Genomic DNA, 10,594 nt, shown 5'->3' with positions numbered 1-10,594 from the left:
ATTATCTTGATCTTGAAATCTTGATTAAGCTGTAAATGTATACGAAGTACATACATTTATAAAATAAATAATGAGTATAGTGACAAGTGTATCATTGAATGGACAGAGTATAAAATCAATCAAACTACAATGATGAAACTTGTATGTCAGGGTTATATTTTCAATTTCTCCAGTCCAGTTCCACTAATGACCTCCAGTGGAAAATGAAGAGATTAAATTTTTCCTGATCTGTAATTTGAGCATGTTTTGTAGTCATAAAACAATGTTTTATTTTCCTTGAGTCTAGAAAGTCCATCTTTCTTATTAAAATATAATATTCTGTCAAACAAAAAGTACAGAAAGGAGTGCACTGTCCAATCATTTGCGTAACCTCTTTGAATCGTAAATGTATCCACCAAAGCACCAGCAAGTTATCAGCTCTATTCCACTTTAATCCTGTTCCCATATATCTGCATCCTGTCGTTCCACTCCAGTAAAACCTCAGATTTGATTAGGCTTAAAAGCATCTAACGTTACACCTGAATGCCCAAAGTGATGACCTCAATTTTGACCTCAGCCAACAAACTATTGTATTTCCACTAGCTCAGCAGAAGACCAACCACTGATCATTATGTAAAATCACAGACAGGAGAAAACTGCAATTTAGCATAGCATGGCACTCTTAACAAGGTGAAATACCTACAGTGCTGTGTCTTTATTCACTGATTTGAATGAATAATCTGCAGAGAAAAGGAGGGATCATAGCCTGAAATACAAAGTAGCACAAGCTTAAGTTAGTCCTTTGTCTGTATTCACAGATTCTTACATGAACGGATATTAATTTCCATTTGGCCTTCCAATTTTCATTGGATACTCAATACTGTAGTATATTGTCAATTGAATTCTGAAATTAAATTGGAATGGTCTTCATGAAACTACAAACTTATTTCCATTAAATGATAAGACATCTGTTCAGCAGGGATTTCATTTGCATAATTCCAGTATTAAATGCTTGTGCAAAGGCAAATTACAAATGACGTCAGATGGTAAAGCTCTGTAAAGGTCTGTATTGGCTGCTTCAAGAAAGCAATGCAAAATGCCATAGAAGTACGCAAAGTTATTAATTAGAACTAAATGTCATGTTATTAAATTTACCTTGATAAAAAAAAATGACCTTCATTGCTAATTTCAATTAAGTGATTGTCTTTGCAGATACACACACCAGGGCTTTACTAATTAATTCAGACAAGGAGAGGTGTTTAATTTAATAACTGGCTAAATCCAGTGATTAGATGCTTGGCAAATGACGAATCTCATGGTAATATTGCTAGCACCTTCCTGATAAACTATCTAGAATACTAGAGGACTATCTGTATATGCACTGTATGTATATGAGGGGCCATGCAAGCCAGAGTTCATTCTGCGCCTCTCACAGAACATGTGCATTTTTAGTCTCATATTTGTCTCATATTTTCACCTTCACCTTCTGCAGATATTGCATATAAAAAATTAGTCAATCTGTATAAAGGGAAAAGTATATATGCACGGAAATATATTTTAATACATACATACAGTACATTATGTTTATATGTATGAGATTTTCTTTCGATACCCCAGCAGACAACTGACTGTTGCTTGCTGTAGCCCTATGTATCCCACTTGGTTATTCTTGCTACACCTGTCAAGTTTCCTTGTCTCACATGTACTGCAGAGTAGAGTTAGTATTATAGTACAGTATTACAAATAAACAGTTGTTCTAACATAATCTCATAACCTGACAAAACAACATAGTTAGCTAAAGATAAGACTTGTCTGCAGCTTCTGTTAGATATAAGATGTTACTATAGTCCCATGCACACCCACACAGATTTTCACAAAGTCACTTTCACTTAAAGCAAAACTTAGAATTTGAAGACCTGTCTGTGTATCAGGCCAACATTTTGCTAAGAGAGCATCTGCATCCAAGATTCAAAGCCAACTGGGCAAAGAGCATCCTGCTCCTATAATGAAAGTGCAGTCAAAAGATGACTGGCAGAGTGATGCGTTAATAAATCACTTTTCCAAAAACAAAACAACTGTAATCATAAATCTGACTGAAGAGAGTGTGAACATTTTAACATCTGAAATAAACCCAAACTGAAAGAGTCATGTTTCTAAATCAGTGTTTGGACTTTATAGCTAGAGTCTGAGATCATAGGTAAGGAGGCAGCTGTGTGGGAGACTGTTACAGTTGAACAGAATAGAAGAATAGAATAGAATAGAATAGAATAGAATAGAATAGGTTTTATTGTCATTGTACAGTTAAGTACAATGAAATTGTGGGTGCTCCACGAAGACAAACAGTGCACTATAGAAGAGATTTAAATACAATAAAAAATATGAAAATGTACACAATATACAAGAATACACAATATAATACAAGATATTAAAAAAATACAAAAATTACAAAAAAATGTCTACTTTAAATCGAATTTACATATACACAACAGCACACAATTGTGCAAAGAGTCTAGGACACTTTAAGGTGCAGGTGATGGATAGTGTCCTTGGCTCTGTGTGTGGTGTGTGTGTGTGTGTGTGTGTGTGTGTGTGTGTGTGTGTGTGTGTGAGGTGTGGTGTTGGTGAAGTGGAGGGTGGGGGGTATGGTCAGTGTTTGTTTGCGGTCCGAATGGCCCAGTGGAAGAAGCTGTTGGTGAGTCTGGTGGTGTGGGACTTGATTGACCTGAAGCGCCTTCCGGAGGGCAACAGGTCAAACAGGTGGTGGGCGGGGTGTGAGGGGTCTCCTGTGATGGCCCTGGTTTTCCTAGAGGCAGCAAGATCTGGGTATGTTCTCCAGGGAGGGCAGGAGGCAGCCAGTGATTTTCTGGGCGGTGTTGATGACCCTCTGCACAGCTTTCCTGTCCTCAGCTGTGGAGCCTGTGTACCACACACTCAGACAGTATGTCAGTACACTCTCCACAGAGGAGTGATAGAAGGCCAGCAGCAGCTTCTTGTCCAGATTGTTTTTTCTGAGGACACGCAGGAAATGCAGCCGCTGCTGAGCCTTCCTCACTAGGGCCTTGGTGTTGTGGGTCCAGAAGAGATTGGCTGAGATGTGGGTGCCCAGGAACCTGAAGGTGGTGACAGTTTCCACACGTTCTCCATTTATGAGAAGGGAGGTGTGGTCTTGTCTGTCCTTTCTGAAGTCCATGATGAGTTCTTTAGTTTTCTGGATGTTCAGTGTCAGGTTGTTTGCTGAGCACCAGAGGGACAGTTTCTCTACCTCAGCCCTGTTATACCGTCTCATTTCCATCTGAGATGAGCCCAACCACGGTGGTATCATCTGCATACTTGATGATGATGATGTTGGTTGGGTGGGTCGGAGTGCAGTCATAGGTATACAGGGCGTACAGCAGGGGGCTCAGCACGCAGCCCTGAGGGGAGCCAGTGCTGAGTGTGAGTGTGGAGGAGAGGTGGGGGCTGAGTCTGATAGATTGTGGGTGGTGTGTGAGGAAGTGTTTGATCCAGATGCAGGTGGGGAGGGGGATCTGTAGTTGGAGCAGTTTGGTGATTAAAATATACATAGTGGGAAATGTATTCAATTGTGTGGATATTTACTTGTAACTGTTAGCCCTATCTTACTCTCTGCTTGCATTCAAATCAACCAGCATATGTACATGAAAAAATGAACACTGCACTCCTAATCTACAGTATGGATTTAAACTACTGTGTGCAATAGGAGAAAACAGACAGAGGATAGAAATAAAAATTCAAGCTGGAGGGTCTGCTGAAGTTGGGGAACTCAGCTCTGGGATTTTAAGATCAGCCAGAGCAGGTGCCTGTAGCCCTTGGCAGCACTCTGCTAGCTCTTTTCCAATCTCTGTTAATTGACGAACACCACTGAGGGGGAAAAGAGGAACACCTCCAGCAAATAATGATGACCTGAACAATCTCAGTGTGTTTAAGTAAAAGTCACTGAAGATATCTGACTCCATTCTGATTCATTTCCACTTAAAAATGTGGCTCAAACGTGATCTGAAACCATCAAAAACCTTAGGCATTTCTGCTGGTAACCATCTGATTTGTCCTACACCAAAAATTTACAATGGCTAGAAACCTAAAAGAAATTTGAACGATATATGAAAATTTTCAATTTAAACAAAAGAAAAAAATGTTTACCCTGCTGGAGATGTTGCTCTAATGGAGAGACATGCTGGTTGACTCATTCACCACTTTGGTCCAGACTGAAATATCTCAGCTACTTTGTACAGACATTCATGGTCTCCTCAGGATGAACTGTCATAACTTTGGTGATCCTGTTGCTTTCTATTTAGCACTGTTAAGCTGCCTGTGTGAAATGTTCTAACCACTGTTTCCAAGATCAAGAATGATCCGTTAATGCCTAGCTCGTGCTACAGATGTAATCGTGGTCGCATTTGATTGCCTCGATCTCCATCAGACGGTTGAGAAAGCTGTTCCTTTTTGTTTTGTCAGAACTGTTTCACACAACCTCATTAGAAAGCGTACCCTCTTCTACATATTAAGAAACAAACCCCTATAGCCTGGTATCCTCTATATCAACAGCTTAGCAATGAAGTAAGATATCTGTCAAGGTGGCCTCCCAATCAATTTCTCCTATCACACCTCAATAATCACATAATCCAGGCTGTGATGAAGTGCCAGTTAGCTGTGAAAACTCCCCTAATAGGCCAGTCTGAATCCATACATGAGACAGATGTCTGCAGAAGTGTGCAGTGCATACAAAGACATATAGACACCACACCAAGACCTGCACACACTGACACACACACAAATCTGCTGGTGGCTGGGCAGCAATACCCTGAGAGACCCGAGGCTCATAAATGCGGTAAAGTCTGAAGCATAGGCCCCCCCTCCCGCCCTCGAGGGATCCCATTAAGTCAACACACATAGTGCATTTTCCCCCAACCATCAGCAAATTCAGGGTGATCCCTCCAGTCACCAGCAATCTAAAAGTGCTGCCACTCAAGAGATCAGAGCACGAGCGGGGGGTGGGGGTGGGGTCCCTCAGGGTACAGAGTGGAGGGTTCATGAGTTCTGCATGTGCAGTCACCCTGTGGTCTGACATCAGTCCATCCATGGATGCTTTACAAAGTGCGCTGAATCCTCCTGCTGTTCTTATTGCTTTAACATGAGGTATTTACCATTACTTTCCCCTTAGGAAACAACACAGTCACTGAGACATGCTGATGGTCACTAGTTTTCTAGCTGTCTTTAATGGACGCAGACTCACACTAAACTGCTGAATTTTTTGCTGGCCTGATTCTTTTGGAAAGTAGAAAAAAGTTGAATGCAGGCAATTTTTTAAATTTTCCTGTTATTTTGCCATGTTACGCTCAGATAAAAAAAAAACCTCATCTGCAGCTATCGAACATCATGACTTCAACCTTTACCTCAGCAAGGTAGATGCAGTCACTGTCTGACCCGCCTTTCGCCTGCAGACATTGTGTGTCCGATTTATGAGCTGACAAGCTTCTCCTCCAAATTCATTATTTAATAGAGAGGTTATGGTCGTAGCTTCAAAGATGCTGTGTATGAGCCGATGAGAGGTGTGGGCGAATGGAGGGGCTCCACTTCAAAACTCTGTAAAGGTCTCCCAACTCCCGAGGATGTAATTTTAAAACCAGTTGACATGCAACTCAGGGTATACCGCACTCACCATCGGAGCAGCCCCTGGCCAGAATGACTGAAGCCTCTCCCACAAAAATACAACAAAGAACACATTAAAAATTCTGTGGTAGAGAAACATTTCTTTACAATGGAGTTTAGCTGTGTTAAGGTGAATGGATAAAAAAGAGAGGAAAATGCACAGTGAATTCTCCAAACACATGGTTTTTAGTGCTGAATATACACTGAAACAAAATGTTCATCACAAATAAAAAAATGTCTTTTAAATGAATGTGAGTTGTACAATTTAAATTGAGCAGAACAACTGCCCAGTCCTTGAAAATACTTGAAAGACAGAAATGATCTTCAGCATATAATCCATTCTGTATAAAGTGGGTTCCACTGCCTGCTCAAATCCACAATTTGGTGAGAAATAATGCTAAAAAATGTCTTAAAATACAGTGTAGTAAACTGACAACAGGCAAGGGACAAAGGTTCATTTCAGGCAGCAGTGCCTCCCTTTATCCTCCAAGTCTTTGAGCTAAGTGAGCTTAGAACTCAGTCATCTTCTTGTGTGTGTCAGCCTTCTTGTGCTCTCTCTGGATGGACAGCTCCTGGGCTTTCTGCTGGGCCAGCAGCCGGCGGGCCGCTGACAGCTTCTCTTCCAGCTGCTTCACTGTGGATGCGCCCCTTTGCACACACAAACAACAAATAGATTAGGAAGTGTGGAGAGACGAGGAGACAAGTTGATTTTAGCTGCATTTTCCAGAAAACTCAGCCACGGAAACAGGTGTCTAACCTCGACTCTTCACGCCTTATTTCCATTTTCACACACCTCCCACAGTCCTCCTCATTTGTGAATTCATTTTACTTGACAGGAACATCATAGCAAGTAGTGCTCATATTTTACAATAAATTATAGTTGTGTAAGCAGTGCATTTGTGTACATATATGTGTGTACATGGTATGCTGTGTTTGCTAATGTTTCTGTATTCTGCTGTTATGGAGGACATAACAGCTGCTGAGCATCTGTGGGGAGATGGGGAGCTGAGGTTCCAGTGCAATTAACTGATTATTAATGACATCTTGGTTCATTTAAGGTCATTTCCCAACAGTCACAGAGGTCCGTTAAGACCTATATAATAGCAGAATAAACATTTGCTGGACTCAGTACTAACCTGCCAGTTTTCCTGTTGAGTGACTCGGTCAGTTTCTGGATCTCTTTTTCTGTCTGGGACACCCTCTGAGCAGCCTGGAACAGCCTCACATTCAAATTCCTCTTGGTGCTTTCCCCTCCCCTGTAAGCCTCCACACCAGTCACTGCTGACGGCGCAGCAGCACCCCCCTCAGCAGGATCCATGCTCTTGCCTGCCAGCTTGTGGTTGAGAAAGTCAAAGACGGTGTGGCGCCCTCCTGTGGCAGCCTGAGGCTTTCTGCGTTTCTTTGGCTTGCCCTTCAGCGTGCCATCTTTTGCGGCCTTGCTCTGGGTGCGTCTCTGGGTGAACTCGGCACACTGGTCCAGAGACTTACCTTTGGGTAGGACGACTGCCATGACTGGCTCTACTCGACCCTCCTGCATCTTTCCTAAGCCTGAGAGGACAAGAGAAACTGAGTGAGGAATAGGAACACATGACTACTTCTTTGTATATCTTTATACAGGGAAAGGACACAACACTGGTTTTAAAAACAACAACAACAACAAAAAACACATTACCTTTCCCATATTCATAGCCCATTTTGAGCATAAGCTTGGATCCGATGCCTCTGGTGTGAGCCTCCCAGCCACCAAAATTAGCAGTATTTAACTTCTCTGTGGATTCTACAGCAGAGTCGATAACTGTTGTATAACAAGTGAAAATGAAAGTTGAAGCAATCAGTTACTTTGTAAGGGAGAAATGACCTTAAAGCTCAAAACAAATGTAAATGTATGACCTTTTTTGGCATGTTAAATAACTTAGAGAAACAATTTACCACCACAGTTCTACGAGACAGTAGCCCTCTGACAGTTTAATTATTGAAACATTTCAAATACTTGCTCAAATACTGATCTGGCAATAGCAATATATATTCATTCGCACCTTTTGCATAAGCCACATCATCTCCAGTCTCTTCCAGGTCAGAGTCAGAGGAGAGCGGGTCGTCTTCCCTCAAAGGCGGGATAACACAGTCAGCCTCGACCACAGCGTCTTTCAGCAGGAGTGAGTCAAACTTCACAGTGTAGAAACCACTGTCTATTTCTACATTTCAAGTCAGCAAACATACAAAATGGTTGTCATTTCAAATTCGCAGTTAAAGATGATTCCTCCTGTAACATCATCAAAAACTGGCCCTGAAATTGGAATACCTTTGATTTTTGCTGGGTACCAGATGCCGTCCTCGTGTCGAGCCAAGCAGGACGAGCCTTCTTCAAGATTACTGAGGTCACACTCCACAAACTCTCTGAGCTCTGACACATACACCACTTCACCATGGGAAAATCTTCAGTAAAGGGAAAACAACTTAGAAAATACTCAAGTAACCATCAAACTTACTATAAAAAGAAATATATATTCACAAAAAATGCTGGTACTTTACCTGCAGTTATCCTGGAAGCGACATTTGTCTTCTAGATAGAATGGACAAGGTTTCATAGACTTCTGGGTGGGGTAGACATAAAGCACTCTTACTTGTGCCTCATCTCCATCTGGTGGTTCTGCCCCCACCACCATGGCATTGTGATACTCCAGTGTTCCCCATGCTGTCCTGTAAGGTGCTCTCACTTTGGTTCCACAGAGTGCATCTTCTTCTTCCTCCTCCTCCTCTTCTTCTTCGTCTTCACCATCCTCTACTCCACCATCCCCCTCCTTGTTCCTCCCTCTATTATCAATGCTGCTATCTGAACACTCCCCGAGCTCAGAGTAAAAAGCAGCAAACTCTGTGTCTAGACTGCAGTTTGTGTCAGCTGCTGCCCCTGAGGTATGTGCCAGCACACCATTATTGTCCTCAAGGCTCGCCAGAAGCCGGCTCTTTTTGACAGACACCAGACTGGCCTCAGTAAGCTCTATTAGCTGACAAAGGTCCTCTTTTAGTTTGAGCAGGTCTGACTGCTGGGAGGGGTCCAAGCCAGCTGACAGGGCTGTCTCTACCTGCCGCAACTGGGCACCATAGGTGGCAATGGCTGCTTCGAGGTTTTCTTCATCCATACTGACATTTAGGACCAGGCAGGACAGGACTGGACAGCATTAAGCCCCCGAGATATCTGAGGAAAAATGGTGGATTTAAAATGGAATCAAAAAAGCAGACCTCAGCAGAAGAGGTACAGTACGTGGGCTGACAGAGCTGGCTTCACACCATAATCTGTTTTCTCCTTTCCTTTCCTGACTCATGTCTTATTTGAGTAACCATCCACTGCTAGACAGTAAACTGCCAGATATTTTGACTGAGAAATGTTTTCCGTTTTATTGTAATAAGAACGACCTCCTGCGTTGACTGTATGATATAGAAAATCGTATCGTCATCAGGTACCATCTACACTAACCTAGCTATGAATCGCTAACCCGGCTGGCTATACAGCAGAGCTAGTGTTAGCTAAATGTTAGCCGTCTTAAAGCTAACTTTTACAAGTGATTATAACAGCACTAGCATTACCTTCTTAACTAGGCCAGCCGTCTGACATCTACTGCACCGGCGAGGGAGTGCCAACCATAAAAACATGTACTAAGTAAAGAATATATATATATAATTCACATAGTTACACACATACACTACAGCAGCACAGGTACAACAAACGCCGCTAGAGTTAGCTTCCGTTTCGTAACTTCCGATTTGGCAGTTAAGGGGAAAGTTAAGGGAAACTTTACTTAAAGAGCAACTGAGCCTCCGTTTTTTGTTGTGAAAGCATATCAGACATTTTAGGTTAAATCTTAACGTTATCTGAAACCTACATCCAGATTTATGAAACCTTCATGCTGCCTATAAAAATGTAAACATCACATCTAGATCACAAAAACCACTACACTTAAATGTGGGCTAGAATATTCTTTTTTTGTTAGATCCTAGTGGACCAGATCCTCAACCACTATATTAGACTTGTCAAATCTGGATATAGATGTTTTTAAACTTATTATTACTTTCTCTTTTTCTTCTTTTTTTTACGTATTAATTTGTTATAGGGATTAAAAATGTGCTTAAATCAAGTGCCAGGCCAGGTGTAATTAGATTTGGAGATCATTTTAATGACAAGTTTTACTTCCAAATGTGAAAATGTGATTTTTTATTTTTATTTATTTATTTGGTATTTTTTCTCTATGTGTCAAACTATGCCACATTATTTGAACAGCTCAGTTTACCCATTACTATCAATTAAGTTAGAGTCCAGAGCACAGAGCCCCAAAACTTATATTACACAAACCTTCATCTAATAGACAGCGCTGTAATACTGAGAATGTGATATGTAATGCTGTACAGAGAGACAGGTTCCAATGATTTCAGCAACAAACATTTTGATGACAAACTTTTTATCATGTCAACCAGGGCTGGCCCTGGCTCTTTTGTACTGGTGAGGACCTGAGTGAGTGTTCCAGTATTTCATCTGTGTACCACAGTGATACATGTTATATTTGTTTTACATTAGACTATACATATGTTTCACATGAGCTGCTGTAGCTTTGCTATATGTGCACATACTGCATCATGAAAAGCTGTTCCCAGCTTTAGATGTGACAGCCAGCTGTAACAATATGCTGTCAGTGTCTAAGGTACAGTTCATTATTAGCTGACTGATTTTTGATGGTTTTTGGCTGTTTTGCAATACGTCAACTGTCACTTGTAGATTATTTTTACAAGAGCAGAAACAATTTGTTGATTAACTGAACAGACAGATATTTTCCACCACTGTAGATAGATAGATAGATAGATAGATAGATAGATAGATAGATAGATAGATAGATAGATGTCACGTCAGTAAAGTTCAGAGTCTGACCTGCACAGAGCCTTTTTACCTTCCCAGGTC

The 10,594-nt window shown here is 41.4% G+C and overlaps 1 protein-coding gene across 2 annotated transcripts; it reads right to left on the bottom strand.

The window, feature by feature from the left end:
- Positions 1 to 5,809: 5,809 nt before the first annotated feature.
- On the bottom strand, positions 5,810 to 9,413 carry zgpat (zinc finger, CCCH-type with G patch domain). 2 transcript variants are annotated; one of them, XM_018675285.2, is made up of 7 exons: positions 9,347 to 9,413; positions 8,179 to 8,842; positions 7,949 to 8,082; positions 7,683 to 7,841; positions 7,319 to 7,441; positions 6,783 to 7,194; positions 5,810 to 6,294 (listed from the first exon to the last, which is right to left on the bottom strand). In XM_018675285.2, the coding sequence occupies exons 2-7, from the start codon at positions 8,784 to 8,786 to the stop codon at positions 6,156 to 6,158; spliced, it is 1,575 nt and encodes a 524-aa protein (XP_018530801.1). In that variant the 5' UTR covers positions 8,787 to 8,842; positions 9,347 to 9,413; the 3' UTR covers positions 5,810 to 6,155. The 2 variants fall into 2 exon arrangements, with proteins under 2 accessions (XP_018530801.1, XP_018530800.1); XM_018675284.2 differs by having other exon boundaries at positions 9,232 to 9,399.
- Positions 9,414 to 10,594: the final 1,181 nt, after the last annotated feature.

Source organism: Lates calcarifer, linkage group LG6, assembly GCF_001640805.2.
Source record: "Lates calcarifer isolate ASB-BC8 linkage group LG6, TLL_Latcal_v3, whole genome shotgun sequence".
Classification (NCBI taxonomy): Eukaryota; Metazoa; Chordata; class Actinopteri; family Centropomidae; genus Lates; species Lates calcarifer.
Note: the sequence above shows the minus strand (reverse complement) of the source record. Positions and strands in the feature narration are given on the sequence as shown.

Excerpts from the sequence above, each read along its gene's own strand:
- zgpat (XM_018675285.2), bottom strand. The coding sequence starts at position 8,786 with ATGGATGAAGAAAACCTCGAAGCAGCCATTGCCACCTATGGTGCCCAG. Across the intron at positions 7,442-7,682 it reads TGATGTGGCTTATGCAAAAG|TTATCGACTCTGCTGTAGAA; the intron begins GTGCGAATGAAT and ends GTTATACAACAG. Across the intron at positions 7,195-7,318 it reads GGGCTATGAATATGGGAAAG|GCTTAGGAAAGATGCAGGAG; the intron begins GTAATGTGTTTT and ends TTGTCCTCTCAG.